The sequence below is a fragment of the Erinaceus europaeus genome, chromosome 18, assembly GCF_950295315.1.
Source record: "Erinaceus europaeus chromosome 18, mEriEur2.1, whole genome shotgun sequence".
Taxonomy (NCBI): domain Eukaryota; kingdom Metazoa; phylum Chordata; class Mammalia; order Eulipotyphla; family Erinaceidae; genus Erinaceus; species Erinaceus europaeus.
In genome coordinates, this window is record NC_080179.1 from 60,348,609 (window position 1) to 60,365,541 (window position 16,933).

Below are 16,933 nucleotides of genomic sequence, written 5' to 3' on the forward strand. Positions count from 1 at the left end.
AAGAAATAATTTGTATAGGAAACAAACATCATCTTGAAGCTACATAATAGAGTATATCTTCAATTTCAGGAAGGTGGGGCAACTTCTGAGTGCCCAGTCTGTGCTTTCAGGGACATTAAGAGATTGAGGGTGGGGAAGACAGCATAATGGCAAACAGATTCTCATGCCTGAGGCTACAGGTCCTAGGTTCAATCACCCTCCCACTACCCACCATAAACCAGAGGTGAACAATGCTCTGGAAAAAAAAAATACCACTGAAGAGATTGAACTGCTAGTAATCATCCACCAGGGTATCAAGGAACAAAATGTGCTGAGAACTGAAAACATAAGAGTCCGCCTAGACCCCAGAAGATGTTATTCAATTAGGTAGCACCAGCACCAAACTTGTTTTCTGCCTTCATAGGCCCATATTCTTCTCCAGTATTACACCACAGAATCGCCTCACCAGTTCCCCCACCATGACATATACAATCAAGAAAAACCAGCAACACAGCCACAGTACCACCTGCAGGTTCAACCATAGAAATCATGCTTAAGGGGGTCAGGCGGTAGCGCAGCAGTTAAGCGCACATGGCGTCAAGCACAAAGACGTGCAGAAGGATCCCGGTTTGAGCCCCAGGCTCCCCACCTGCAGGAGAGTCACTTCACAAGCAGTGAAGCAGGTCTGTAGGTGTCTATTTCTCTCTCCCCCTCTGTTTTCCCCTCCACTTTCCATTTTTCTCTGTCCTATTCAACAACGATGACATTAATAACAATAATAATAACTACAACAACAATAAAAACAGGGACAACAAAAGGGAAAAAAAATATATATAAAAGAAATCATGCTTAAAAGTATAAATCTAGGTGCCAGGCAGTGGCACACCTGGTTAAGCACTCACATTACAGTGTGCAAGGACCCAGGTTCAAGCCCCTGCTTCCCACATGCAGGAGGGAAAGCTTCACAAGTGGTGAAACAGTGCTGCAGGTGTCTCTCTGTCTCGCTCCCTCTCTATCTTCCCCTCCTCTCTCAATTCCTGTCTCTATCCAATAATAAATACATTAATAAGTATTTTAAAAAGTTAAATAAATAAAACTGAGAAAAGTATAAATCTAGACAAATTCAAATAGCTGCTTTGCCAGAGAACATAGATTTGGGGAAAAAATGTCAAAAGCAGAGTTCATAAAAGTTATTCTGTAAGAATCCAAAAATCCAAGCTAAACACTCAAACACAAATCTAAGAATTCAGAGACTACTCCATTAAAGAACAACAAAACATAAAAGAAAACTCTAAACAGAATTCAGAATTTCCTTCAAAGTTAGAAACCATAAAAGAACAACTCCAAACAGAATTATAGGACTTGAAGGACACTTTAAAAATAGCTCAGGCTAAGGTAACAAGCATAGAAAGTACACTAAACCATGTTGAGAAGAGAATATCAACACTGATACAGTCAACACAATTAATGAATTCAAATATGCCGGTAAGGGAAAGTGTAGGAAAATAATGAAGCAATCCTCCATGAAACTGAAGATTCCATTAGAAAAATGAATGGGGAGTCAGGCCAGGCGGTAGTACAGCAGGTTAAGAGCATGTAGTGCGAAGCACAAGGACCTGCATAAGGATCCCAGTTCGAGCCCCTGGCTCCCCACCTGCAGGGGAGTCGCTTCACAGGCAGTGAAGCAGGTCTGCAGGTGTCTGTCTTTCTCTCCACCTTTCTGTCTTCCCCTCCTCTCTCCATTTCTCTCTGTCCTAACCAACAACAAAGACATCATCAACAACAATAATAACTACAAAAAACAGTAAAAAGGGCACCAAAAGGGAAAATAAATAAATAAATAAATAAAAGGATAAAGAAAAAGAAAATGAATATAAGAATCATGGGTATACCTGAGGAAGAAGAGGGGAGAAGGATAGAGAACAGATTTGAAAATTTGTACCAGAAAATCTTCCCCTCCTGTTGAGTGTTCAAAACAGAAAGATTCAAGAAGCTGCATGAATAGAAGTTTCTGAACCCCAAATGGCCCACACCACGACACATTATAGCAAAAGTAAACTTTCACGAATGGAATGATATATTTAAATTATTAAAAAGACTAATAGGACAGGGCTAATTCCTGACTTGAGTCCCATGTTTAGCTTTGGCTCAAAGCCCATGTTTGCACATGAGACTCTTAACACCTGATGCAAATAATGATGCACACACCTGATGTAAATGGTATGATGCACCTGACACAAGCCAAAGGCATAAAGACTGGAAAAGAACAGGGAGACATGACATAGGAAGTAGTGAAGATAGAAGAAGATGCAGAGGTCAGCCTGGCAGCCTGGGGCCTGCGCCTCCTTCCTTCCTCATCAGTAAAGAAAAAGAAAAATGACAGGAGCTAGCAAGTGAGAGTTAGTTAGCAGTGCTGCAACATCTCTCTAGCTCTCTCTCACTCTCTCTCTCTCTCTCCCAGGCTCTGTGTGTTTTTCTTTCACATGCTAAAGACCTCACCTCCTGAACCTCTCTTCAGCCAGCAAGCCTGTTACTTGGCCTGACCCTTAAGAAAGACAAAAACTGCCAGCCACACACTCTATCCTGTGAAATTATCATTCAAACACCAGGGAGAAGTGATAATCTTCTCAAACATTCAGAAGCTGAAGAAATTTGCCATCACTAATCCTCTTCTGCAAGAATTATTGAAAGGAGTCCCACATGAAAAGCAGCAGCAAAGGAATTCCAATTAGCAAAGACAAAAACAAAGCTATAGTAAAGGGGAGGGAGGAATAGAACCACAAACTAATGTTGGTAAATCAAAGTCAACCTAAAACAAAACCCTGCAAGTGTTGTAAGCTAGACACCATATACACGGTAATAACAAAACAAAATGTGTCACAGAGATAAATCTGAGGCAGATACACACAGTATTCAAGGCTAGTGAAGACAACCATCCACACAAAACAGTAAGTAGAAACAAACAAAAAAGTGTCAACAAAAATAAAACAATTTCAAACAAAAATCAGAATGGCTAAGTAAACTACATATTTCAATAATTATCTTAAATGCAAATGTTCTCAATTCAACAATGGGAAAAAATCAATATGACTGCACAGATTAAAAAGCCAGATCCATATATTTTATGTCTAGGAAAAACACATTTGAAGGAAAGACAAAGAGATACACCAAGTGACAGGATGTAACAAGGTATTCCAAGCCAACCATGTGAAAAACAGAGCAGGAACTACTATCCAGCTTTCAGATAAAATAGATTTTCAGACAAAGTGATAAGAGACAGAGATGGACACTACATATTGGTCAGAGTATCAATTTAGCAAGAAGGCATAACCATCTTTAATTTATATGCTTCCCAATGACAGCACCCAAATATATAAAACAAGTGTTTAATGACCATAAGGGAGACATCAATAGCAACACAATAATTGTAGGAAAACATAACACACCACTCACAGCAAGAGATAGATAATCAGGACAAAAAAATCAACAAGATAGTAGAGGCCTTAAATGAAGCCATAAATGAGTTGAAACAGATATATTGACCTTTCATCACCTCCCTACCCCTCCACCAACCCCCCCCCCCCAAAAAAAAAAAGAATACACATTATTTCCAAGTGAGCATAAAACATTTTCAAGGACTGACCATGTACTGGGACACAAAACCAACCTTCATAAATATGTAAATATTGAGATCAAAAAAAAATTTTTTTACCATAAAGTTAGAAAACAAAACAAAACACAGAGATTAAACAATATACTTCTGAATAACCCCTAAGTCACTGAAGAAAATAAAGAAAAATGTAAAAACTACCTGGAGAACAATGAGAATGAAGAGACCAGCTACCAGACCTTATGGGATGCATCAAAAACAAATCTAGGAGAAAAGTTTATAGCAACACAGGCCCACATTAACAAAAAGTGAAGATCTCAAGCAAGCTGTCAAACATCACAACTGAACCAACTAGAAAAGGAGCAGCATAGAGACGCAAAATCCAACAGGGAAAGAGAAATAGTCAAAATCAGTTCAGAAATAAATGAAATAGAAACCAGTATAATGATTCAAAAGATTAATGAAGCCAAGAGTTGGTTCTTTTTTTTGAATTTTTTAAATTTTTATTTATAAAATGGAAATATTGACAAGACCATAGGGTAAGAGGGATACATTTCCACACAGTTCCCACCACCCGAACTCCCTATCCCATCCCCTCCCCTGATAGCTTTCCTACTCTTTATCCTTCTGGGAGTATGGACCAGGGTCATTGTGGGATGCAAAAGGTGGAAGGTCTGGCTTCTGTAATTGCTTCTCCATTGAACATGGGCATTGGCAGGTTGATCCATACCACCAGCCCATTTCTTTTTTTCCCTAGTGGGGCAGAGATCTGGGGAGGTGGGGGTCCAGGACACATTGGTCCTCTGCCCAGGGAAATCTGATTGGCATCATGGTAGCATCAGGAACCTACTGGCTGAAAAAGATTTATGACATAAAGCGTAAATTTTAAAGAAGGAATGAAGAGTGACTGAATGTAGTATTTTTCCAGATCAACTTTTACCTTATTATATTTTTAGTGCAATTATCTTAACCAAAGATCAAGAACCAGTAAAAACTGGTTTGGTTTCCAGTGATTTTTCTTACATGATTGTTTTTTTTTCTAACTTTTAAAAAATTATCTTTATTTATTTATTAAGTAGAGACAGAGATTGAGTAGGAAGGGGAAGATAGAGAGGAAAAGAGGCAGAGAGACAACTTCAGCACTGCTTCATCACTCGTAAAACTTTCTCCCTATAGGTGGAAACCAGGGACTCAAACATGGGTCCTTGTGCATTGTAATATATGTGCTCAACCAGGTGCACCACCACCTGGTCCCACATGATTATTTTTTCCTACTTACTATAAGTCTCTAAATTTCAGCAATAATTGCTGAGTTTCTTTTTGTTTTTTGTTTTTTTAAAGAATTTATTTTTTATATTTATTTATTTTCCCTTTTGTTGCCCTTGTTTTTTTGTTTTTGTTTTTAATTTAAGAAAGGATTAATTAACAAAACCATAGGGTAGGAGGGGTACAACTCCACACAATTCCCACCACCCAATCTCCATATCCCACGCCCTCCCCTGATAGCTTTCCCATTCTCCATCCCACTTTTGCACATCCAAAGAAACTATTAAACAAACAAAGAGACCCCTCACAGAATGGGAGAAGATCTTCACATACCATACATCAGACAAGAAACTAATCACCAAAATATATAAAGAGCTCAGCAAACTTAGCACCAAAAAAGCAAATGACTCCATCCAAAAATGGGCAGAGGATATGAACAAAACATTCACTACAGAGGAGATCCAAAAGGCTAACAAACATATGAAAAACTGCTCCAGGTCACTGATTGTCAGAGAAATGCAAATTAAGACAACACTAAGATACCACCTCACTCCTGTAAGAATGGCATACATCAAAAAGGACAGCAGCAACAAATGCTGGAGAGGATGTGGGAACAGAGAAACCCTTTTATATTGCTGGTGGGAATGTAAATTGGTACAGCCTCTGTAGAGAGCAGTCTGGAAAACTCTCAGAAGGCTAGACATGGACCTTCCATATGATCCAGTAATTCCTCTCCTGGGGTTATACCCCAAGGACTCCATAACACCCAAGCAAAAAGAAGTGTGTACTCCTATGTTCACAGCAGCACAATTCATAATAGCTAAAACCTGGAAGCAACCCAGGTGCCCAACAACAGATGAGTGGCTGAGAAAGCTGTGGTATATATACACAATGGAATACTATGCAGCTATCAAGAACAATGAACCCACCTTCTCTGACCCATCTTGGACAGAGCTAGAAGGAATTATGTTAAGTGAGCTAAGTCAGAAAGATAAAGATGAGTATGGGATGATCCCACTCATCAACAGAAGTTGACTAAGAAGATCTGAAAGGGAAACTAAAAGCAGGACCTGACCAAATTGTAAGTAGGGCACCAAAGTAAAAACCCTGTGGTGAGGGGTAGACATGCAGCTTCCTGGGTCAGTGTGGGGTGGGAGTGGGTGGGAGGGATAGGTCACAGTGTTTTGGTGGTGGGAATGGTGTTTATGTACACTCCTAGCAAAACGTAGACACATAAATCACTAGTTAATTAGTATGAGAGGGGGAAGATTAATTGTATGTCTTAAAGTTTCTCAAAACACAAACTGAATCTTTTTAATATATGGGCTGTGTATTTGATATGCGGACTCTCTCAAAAGCCTAGACCAAGTAGATTAGAAGCAAGTGGAGACCTAGGACTTGATTCTTGCAGACCCTAATATGTACACTCAACCAGATGCACCACCACCTAGTCCATGATTTTCATTTTTTCATAAAGATTTATCTCATTTTTTCAAAACTGAGTTTGACTTGTATAGTTTCACTGACACACAGACTAGGAATAGCAAAGAGGATCACCTGAGAATGCATCAAGACTAGGATCATTCCAGGAACCCACTAAGCCATGGACACCAAGTTGCAGATGCTACTATGACAGTAACCTGACTTCCCTGGGTTAATAATCTCACCAGTGCATCCTGGAACCCCACCCCACCTATCCAGAGCCCTGCCCTACTAGGGAAAGATAGAAACAGGCTGGGAGTATGGATCAACCTGCCAATGCCCATATCCGCTGGCAAGCAGTTACAGAAGCCAGACCTTCCACCTTCTGCACCCCACAATGATCCTGGGTCCATGCTCCCAGAGGGATGGAGAACAAGAGTTGGTTCTTTAAAGAATAAATTTAATTAGAAAAATCACTGACTAGGCTTGCCAAAAAAAAAGAAGGAAAAGATCTTCACAACTGAAAATCGGGAGATACAAACAATCATACAAGGATGCTATGGACACTTCTTTGTAAATAAACTAGATAGCCTAGATTAAGTAGATGATTTCCTAAAACTGTACCACCTGCCAAGCTTAACCACAGAGGAAGCTGACAGCTTAAACAGGCTAATTTCTAATATAGATATCGAATCAGTAATCAAAAATCTTCCCAAGAATAAAAGCCTAGGTCCAGATGGTTTTACCAATGAATTCTGTAAGACTTTTCAAGAAATAATACCAATTGTCCTCAAACTCTTCCAGAAAATCAAAGAGGGGGTGCCTTTTCCAAACACATTCTTTGAGACTAACATCACATTAATCTCTAGAGCAGGAAAAGATTCTACCAGAAAAGAAAACTATAGACTTAGAACCTTGATGAACACTGATGCAAATAATTATCAACAAAATCTTGCCAAATAGAATTCAACAACATATCAAAAGAATAATTCATCAAGACCAAAGAAACATCCCTGGGAAACAGGGATGGTTCAACATTCCCAAATCAATCAACGTAATCCACCATATCAACAAAAAGAAAGATAAAAACATGTATTATTTCAACTAATGCAGAAAAGACATTGCACAAGATTCAACATTCAGTTACAATGAAGACCCTCCAGAAATTAGGAATAGGACAATTTCTCAACATAATAAAGTACATAAACCCACAAATAGCATCATGCCTGACCAATGGGGAAAATTTGAAAGCTTTCCCTCTAAAATCTGAAACCAGGCAAGGATGCCCACTATCACCATTAGTATTCAGGATAGTTCTGGAGGTCCTCACCATTGCAATCAGGCAAGAAAGAGATCAAATGTATACAGATTTTAAAGAAAGAAGCCAAGTTATATTATTTGCTGACAACATGATCACATACCTAGAGAACATGAAAGACTCCAGTAAAAAAAAAAATGGAAACAATAAATTCAATAAAGTAGCAGGATATAAAATTAACATTCATAAATCTGTGGCATTTCTATTTACAAATTATGACTCACAGGAATGGGAATTGAAGAACTAAGTTCCATTTACAACCGACCACCCAAAATAAAATACCTTGGAGAGAACCTCACAAATTATGTGAAAGACTTTTACAAGGCAAACTGTAAGACACTGATAAAATAAATAGAGAAGGACACACTGAGACAGAAGAATAAGCATTATTAAAATTCCCATTCTACCAAAATCAGTCTATAATTTCAACAAAATCCATATCAAGACTCCAATAGCATCTTTCAGGGAAATTGAACAACTTGTCAAAATTAAAAAAAACATAAAAAAATGTATAGCCAAAGCATTTTTGACAAAATAATAATAATAAAAAAATAAAAATTGAGGCGTCACATTTCCTAAGTTCAGTATATATTACAAAGCAATAGTAACTAAAACAGCATGGTGCTGGAATAAAAATGGACACTGGGATCAGTAGAATATAATTAAAATCCCAGAAATAAGCCCACACATGTATAACTACCTAATATATGGCAGAGTGGTCAAAACCACCCAATGGGGAAAAGGAGACCTTTTCAACAAACGGTGCTTCTTTCTTTGCCTCCAGGGTTACTGCAGGGGCTAGGTACCAGCACTACAAATCCATTGTTCCTGGAAGCCATTTATTCCCCATTTTATTCGACAACAAACAGAATTGAAGAGAGAAGGGGGAGATAGAAAGGGAGAGAGAAAAACTGGATAGCCACTTGTTGAAGAAGAAAACTAGATCATCTAAAGTGATTCACCAAAATCAGCTCAAGATATATATATATATGTTGCAGTAATCAGGGTCAATCCTACTATAGAAAAGTAAAGAATTTGTCTGCATTATATTAATTATTAAGAATGAAATAATAGTCTCTTGCCTAATATGAATTTCTTCACCCCATTTGCCACAGTGTCTGAAATCTACTAGAGTTTTTTTTTTTTTTTTTTTTTTTCTCCCAGCAGGGCTTCATAGCTGAGCAGTTCCACCCAGGACCTTCTACATGGTAATCAAATGGTCCATAAAGTTATTTTAAAAGATGCTCTTTTATTTTATTTTAAACTTTATTTTATTTGATAGAACAGAGAGAATTTTAGAGGGAAGGGGTACAAAGACAGAGAGATAGATACCTGCAGCACTGCTTCATCACTTGTGAAGCTTTCTCTCTGCAAGTGGGGACTGGAGCCTTGAACTTAGGTCCTTGTGCATTGCAATGTGTACACTTAACCAGGTATGTCACCACCTGGTCCCCATATGGTGCTCTTCTGGGGTAAGACTTTGTCTTGGATTAAAACATGATATCACGAGGGAGGGGTTATTAATTAATTTATATTAATTTACATAATTATTTTCAGTAATAACAAAAATAGTCCCTTTAAAGAAAAGAGTTGGAGCAAATATTTGGAATGTGACCATGATAAGATTGTGAGGTGATTGAGACTACTACTTGTTTAAGTACCTTCTAGGACAACTGACTCTCCCTTTCTCTGTCTTCACACAGACATCTATTTTTCCTGGGAACTTTCATTTTTCTATCTGTCATTTTCTATGGCCTTTGCAGAACCCTCCTATGTCTTCTATTTCTAGTTTCACATTGAACCTTTTAGACTTGATATTTTCATACTATTATTTCTTTCCAAAATGTAGAGATCTTCTACACACATCACAATGTCCTGTACCAGTGAATTCTAAAATTTTCTATTTTTTCCATATTCCAACAACATCTGAGAGGCCTGAAACATTGATTTGGATAAAAAGTTATATCCTATAATTGTTGTCCCTAAGATAACCTTGATAAGAATCATCAAACAAATAAAAGTAAATGGAAAAAAAAAAGGACAAAGTTAACTTAGACTACACTAAAGACCTATGTGATATTCAATGCTTTAACAAATGGGATACAGTCTAACTTGTCAGACAATGAAGGGGCTATAAAAAGTGGGGGGAAAATCCAGAGACTGCCTCATTTAATGATGGCCATTCTGGCCAATATGAGAACACTTCATCACCTAGGGTCCTAATAAGGAAATTCTTGGATTCCCCCATAGATACTATGGGCCTAGACCTCTAACATCTCTCTCTCTCTCTCCCTCTCTCCCTCTCTATCTCTGTCTCTCGCTCTTTCTTTGTCTCCAGGGTTATTGCTAGGGCTAGGTGCCATCACTACAAATCCACTGTTCCTGGAAGTCATTTTCTTCCCCATTTTATTGGACAGCACAGAGAATTTGAGAGAGAAGGGGGAGATAGAAAGGGAGAGAGAAAAACATCTGCAGACCTGCTTCACCCTATGTGAAGTATATCCTCTGCAGATGCGGAGCTGGGGGCTTGAACTTGAATCCTTGCATGGGTCCTTGTGCTTAGTTCTGTGTGCTTTATTGGGTACACTATCACCCTACCCCCACAGATCCCTTTCTGTACCATCAGCAGTGACATCTAGCAGGAATGTTATCATAAGCCCTTTTGTGGGTCTCTTCACGACCTTACCCTCACTATAAACTATAGTTTATATGGCTTATAGGGACTGCTACACTTTCCAAAGGGAGGTTGGGTCATCCTATTTTGCCATTCAAAAAAGAGTGGTAGTGTAATAAGTGCATCCTAGAAATTTCCTAGCTGTGACCATAGACTGTGAATGCATACTGACAGGGACTAGGAGGTTTTACAGACACATGTGCTAAATACAAAGTTACATGATGGGTCCCTCTGTTTAGATCAATGTACTTAACAATCATATATATATATATATATATACTGATTATACTATACTCTGCCCTATACTCTGCCCTAATCTAGCTTTCAAGTTCTATTCTCAACTCTGAAAACCATCCCAGACAATATTTCTAGTCTATCTTCATGTTACCTATCAGCTCAAGTAGAGATAGCTAAAATTATGAGCCCCTAGGAACATACCTAAAATAGACATCCTAGCTTTTTAGTGTACCTGTCTCTTCTGCTCTATTCCTACTCTTTGGTTATTCTCGTTTATTAAATGTTTTGTCATTTACCGCCTTTTCTCCACAAGGCTACAGATGCTACTACAATCCCATCCCGATCTCCCTGGCCAGTTTATCTTCCCAATGTGTTCCAGAACTTTACCCTTCCAGAGCCCTATCCAGCTAGGGAGAAAAAAAAAGAGGCTGGGGGTATGGATCTGTGAGCATCCATGTCCAGCGGAGAATCAGTTATAGAAGGTAGATCTCCTTCCATTTGCAGCCCGCAAATAATTTTGGCCCATACCCTCAGTGGGGGAAATATTAGAAGATGATGTCCAGAGGGCTCTGGACCCCAATTCCACCAAGACCAAACAACATTTGTCACCAAGAAAGAATCTTTGTGTTTTTTTTTGTTTTTTTTTTTTTTTTTCCATCACTGAAAGGGAACCAAACCTGGAAAACACCAAAGGAACTCAGGCACAGTTTTACTTATCTGAGAAAGAAGAGGATACTAGAAAAAAGTAATGGGAGTAGGTATGACTTAAAAGGGAAGTGAAGGCAGGAATATATATACACATACAGACATAAACACAAAGTTAACCCATGTCTGTGACATTGGGAGAAGTAGTGCAGTTTCCATAGGAGGGATGTGGGGGCATAGAACTCTTGGTGCTGGGAACGGTATGCAATTATACCCCTATTATCATTTAATTTTATAAATAACTATTCAGTCACTAATAGAATTAAAGAAAAATTATGTCCTAGAGTAACGTTAGGTAAGCTTGCAGAAGAAGAATGAAAAGGGGTTATTTTAAGCAGTCAGGTAACTTAAAAAGAGGAATGACAAAGTCAAAAGAAATGTAGTTTAGTTTATAACTATAGTATTTGTTAGACATCAAATATTATAACAAGATAAAATTGTCACAAAATTTCAAATTTGATGCATTAAATGAAATATGACATGCATCTCAGGTAAAATAATTTTAAATTAAAAAAATTATTTATTTATTTTCCCTTTTGTTGCTCTTGTTCTTTTTCATTGTTGTTGTTGTTATTATTGCTGTTGCTATTGATGTTGTCATTGTTGGATAGGACAGAGAGAAATGGAGAGAGGAGGGGAAGATGGAGAGAGGAGGGGAAGACAGAGATGGGGAGAGAAAGACACACCTGCAGACCTTCAGACCGTGAAGCGACTCCCCTACAGGTGGGGAGTAAGGGGCTCGAACTGGGATCCTTACGTTGGTCCTTGCGCTTTGAGCCATGTGCGCTTAACCCCCTGCGCTACCACCCGACTCCCAAGTAAAATAATTTTTAAGTTTGAGAAAATAAGGCTAAATATGTTTCTATTTTTAATTGTATACATACACTGATTCAAATTTTCCATAACTTTTAGATCAAGTCAGTTAGTGTTATGACTTTTTAACTATCATATTCCTTAAACTACAATCCATAGCAAGATTCCCATGGAAACAGTGCATATTTCAAACTCTTTAAGACAATATTGTCATCAAGTCTGTGACCTACAGGTGAAAGTTTTTTTTTTTTTATATTCCATTATCAATTCTGGAGTAATCAAATCTCCTGGCTGCAACAGTACATTACCATTCACATTTCTTCTCTGGTAACATTCTGTAACTATCAAGTACCAGTCGTGTGTGGAGACAGATGAAATGGCTCTTTGTATATGGTTTATTACACTATACTTTTCGTTTCCTTAGCCGTATTTTGTGGATCGATAGAAACAGCAAAATATAAGCGCCCTACTTTTTTAGTCCATCAATATTTTAAATTGGGACTTCCAGTGGTGGAAAAGAGTGAAACATAACCTGACCTTATTTTTCTAAAGAACTGTCCCTGGAAAAATAAAGAGTACAAGTCAATTCAGTAATTCAAAGATATAAGGAGTAAAAGAATGTTCTTTCACTGTAACTACATACATACACACACACACACACACACACACACACACACACATAGACAGATATATACAGATATATGTTGTATAAACAAGTAATATTATATCAAATAAATCACTAAAGTTATAACAAAGTTACATTAAACTGGAAGACACTAAGCAGAAATTTGCTGAGCAAATCTAATGCTTTGCTAAGTCTGACATTGAAAAAGAGACTCTTAATCTCTGCAAAATTTCCAGTTGCTACTAAAGCGAGAGAAGTAGGTCAGGTGGTGGTGCACCTGGCTGAACACACATTACAACTCACAAGAACCTGTGTTCATATCTTTAGTCCCCACTTACACCGGAAAGCTTCACAAGTGGTGAAGCAGTACTGCCGGTATCTTTCTGTCACTCTCCCTTTCTCTCTCCCCCTTCCTCTCAATTTCTGGCTGTCTCTATTCAATAAATAAAAATTTAAAAAATGAAAAGAGATACTCTACAATTATGAATATATCACAATCTGAAAATTCATAAAGTGAAACCAACTTTGGGGAAAGCTAGAATTAAGAAAGAATCTCACATATAATATCTCCCTATACCAGTACCAAGTGAAGTAAGTCCACAAAGAAAAAACAAAAAAAGACCAGCATTAACCTACTGTTATTATTAGCACATCGAGTGCAACTGCATTAGTAAGTCAGAAATGCCAAGTATTTACTGCATGCTGAACATTAATAAACACACTGTAGTCTTTATTTATAAAGATAAAAAAAAAAAAAAGGCCATTCTGAAATTGGAAATTAAATCACTCATGAGTGGAGCACTCTTTTTTTTAAAATAATTTTAATTAGAAAGAAAAGATAGATTTTTTTTCTCCTCTTCCATTCCTTCCAGAAATAATAAATCCCTTCCATGTTCTCCAGGTTGGCCAGAACTAAGTAAATAACAGTAAACAAAACTGTCATATTCTGTATACTTGTAGTGCTGAAATCATTCTAGAGAAATCTTTTGATAAGCAAATATGTAAATGCATTAATTTACATTGGTGTTATTACAAAGAAAATAAAACTGAGCATTTCTATAATGATGGAGAAAAGTGTATGCAAATTAATATAACTGGAAATAACGTAACGATGATGACAACGCATAGCATTAAACAGGACAGACAGAGATCATTCTAAGGTTGACATTTTAGCAAAGATTTGAATGGCAAGAATGTCAATGCCATAAGCACTACATGCTGAAAACAAAACAAAACAGCAAGTAGAAAGATATCAAGACAAAAGCAATTGGTTGTAGAAACACTATGACTGATGCATGGCAAAAAAGGAGCGTTATGGGAGGTTAAGACAGAAAAAGTAAATGAATCTAGTCTACTGGATACAGATTCTGGGAGAAGTTCGGAGTGTATTCTTAAAGAAAGTGAAAATTATTGGAAGGTTTTAAGCAAGAAAATAACATGATCTGGCTTATGTTAGCAGGTTACTTTATTATATGGAGTATGAATTTTAGAAGCAACCATTTAAAAATCTGTTAAAGAGTCCAGAAGAAAGAAGGGTTGTTCAAATCAATAAATCTTACTTCTCCTGAACAAGTTGTGCTGATTAGAAACTTCCTGGAATGAAAGTAGTTTGATAAAGATTGGTGACAATTAACAGCGGAGCTCTGAATTTCTAAGCATGGATCAGTGAATTTAAAGGAAGGAAAAATCTATTTCTTCCAAGTCTGAATTTCTCTACTGTGCATCTGCTTAGTGGAAAGGAAATGGAAAATGGAAACAAGAAATTTTGGAAGGAGAAAGCCAGACTGAACTTACCATTTTTGGCTTTACAGGATCTGTTGTCTGGTTGCATTATGTAACCTTCCACACAACTGCAAGCATAGGATCCATATGTATTAAGGCAGGTCTGACTACATGTACCATAAAGAGCGCACTCGTCTTGATCTAAAAGGAAATTTTGCATCATTTATAAGTAACTTCATTACTGACTATTCTTTCTCTCCTTGAAAAACATTTCTCTTCAAACTGTGGAAATAGATTTGTCCAAACAGAATCAATTCCAATAAGATGTTTCAAGACTATACCAACTGAAAGCTAAATTGTTGTCTTAATGGAAACAAAAGATGAAACAGTATCAAATCTTTCATTTTTAGTGACTTATTTGTATTTTTGATGGACAGATTAGATATTATTGGATACTTCTGCAAGTAAAAAAAAAAATCTCTCCTATGAATATTTACAAAATAGTTCTAGTATTTTAACAAAGAATTATCCCAGTATCATCTTCTGATTCTCTTCCTAGAAAGCTTACACTTTCTTTTCTTTTTTCTTTTCTTTCTTTTTTTTTTTTTTTTTTTTTTTACCAGAGCACTGATTTATGGTGATGCAGGGGATTGAACCTGGGACTTTGGAGCCTCAGGCATGAGAGTCTCTTTGCATAACCATGATGCTATCTACCCCTGCCCAACTTACACTTTCATATGCTTCTATTTTTAAAATGCTGGTTTGAAATTATGTGCTAAATAAATATAGCCATTTCTTCAATTTATAGACATATTAAGTTTCTGTCGAACAAATATTTAATAATATTGTTCCCATAATAATTTTATTATGCAGAAAACAAACTTAACATCCATGTCCTAGATTAACACTGAATTTCAACAATCCTGTTCAAGATAATATGACTATATATTGTTTGATAAGTGGGCTCTATAGGCTGTTTTAGTCCAAAGCTGACTAATGAAAAGTTATATAGACTAACTAAATTATTTAATTTCTTAGGACGTCATTTTTCTCACTTTGTTGTTAGGATTTTGAACAATATTCTCTCTGAGTACTCCCTTGTATGTCAAGATTCCATTTTCAGGTCCTACTGGTAATAATAAAACAAAGATATAAACAATACAGCAACAATTTCTTTGGAAAACATTCTACTTTATCTCCAACAATGCACATATACTTCATTTTTTTATAAGTAGATAGTGGTATTTTATAGCTTTATAGAGAGAGTATACATAACTTATAAAAGAATATTTTACATTGTAGATTATATTGGAGTCAATCAGATGGATAGGTAATCTTGAATTATCCAGTGTTGCAGAGCAATACCAGCAATCTGTAATGTTCACATTGGTGGTCTTGGGGCCTATGCCACCTTTTAAATCTTAAGAACAAAAATCAACAGAAACAATATGGAGCAGCTCAAAGATAAGTTAAGTCTCTATAAAAAACGCTTACCTTTGCAACTTCTTCCATCTTCTTTCACTTCAAATCCATCCTCACAGTAACATCTTGTACTATTCCTCATTATTGCACACTTATATTGACAATTTAACTTCTGGCAATTGGGTAACAGTTCTGTAAAGGAAAAATGAAGATATTATTCCTATATACCTATGTACTTTGTATATTATTAATGCAACTCTTTTTTTTTTTTTTTGCTCATTGTATAGCAGTAAGAATATAATTTTGATTTATTTCCTTTGGAATAAATGTCAGGAGTTTCCTGCCATTTATCTAGTAAACAACACCATTCCCTTGTAAATATGTTAGTTTACATTTATCTGAGGCATTTTTAATAGAATTTCAGCTCAATATGTTCAGCCTTTCACATCTTAGCCTGTTACATATACTCAAATTCACAAATACTTTCAAGTTTGGGTAAATTAAATTATTTCAAGAGGAAAACTCTCAACTCAGTGGTTGATTTCACCTTTTATGCCTTCATTATCTGACACATCAATTGATCTCTCTTTTGAGGGCTTGCTTTGATTTATAAACCCATGTGTAACTTTCATAGTAATCAGTGTAAATATATTCTATTTCAATATTTTATTTTTATTGGTGGTAAAATATTAGACATGTACTGGATATAATATATATTTCAGAATATCTGAATACTTCCAGAGGAAATACATCATTGAAGCAGGAGTTGGATTCTCAAAGCAAATTAAGATTCAATATGATAAATGCATGAAACAGAGATGAAGCGATGGGACAATATTCATTGCACACATAATTTCTAACAGGAGTAAGATTTGTTAAACTAGAAAAATATATAGATAGACTGGAACTGATGTTGCTGTCTAAAAATAGGAGTATTAATGGGTCGTGACAATAGCTTTCTCCCCTTAGAGAGAAAAATAACAGTTTTGAAGGTTAAAGTTAAATGATTCAAAATATGTTGACACTTACCACAGTTTAACTAAGGATCCCGGTTTGAGCCTCCCCCCCCTCCACCCCCTGGCTCTCCACCTGCAGGGCAGTCCCTTCACAGGCAGTGAAGCAGTTCTACAGGTGTCTTTC

At 36.7% G+C, this 16,933-nt stretch overlaps 1 protein-coding gene across 1 annotated transcript in view; it reads right to left on the minus strand.

Annotated features, from left to right (window-relative positions):
- LRP1B (LDL receptor related protein 1B) overlaps nucleotides 1–16,933 on the minus strand; it is a 1,816,831-nt gene that overhangs the window by 994,905 nt on the left and 804,993 nt on the right. The window contains exons 4-5 of the mRNA XM_060178059.1: nucleotides 15,866–15,985; nucleotides 14,444–14,572 (exon numbers count right to left, since the gene is read on the minus strand). Of these exons, the coding sequence (XP_060034042.1) occupies nucleotides 14,444–14,572; nucleotides 15,866–15,985 (249 nt within the window). The remainder of the gene's footprint in view (nucleotides 1–14,443; nucleotides 14,573–15,865; nucleotides 15,986–16,933) is intronic.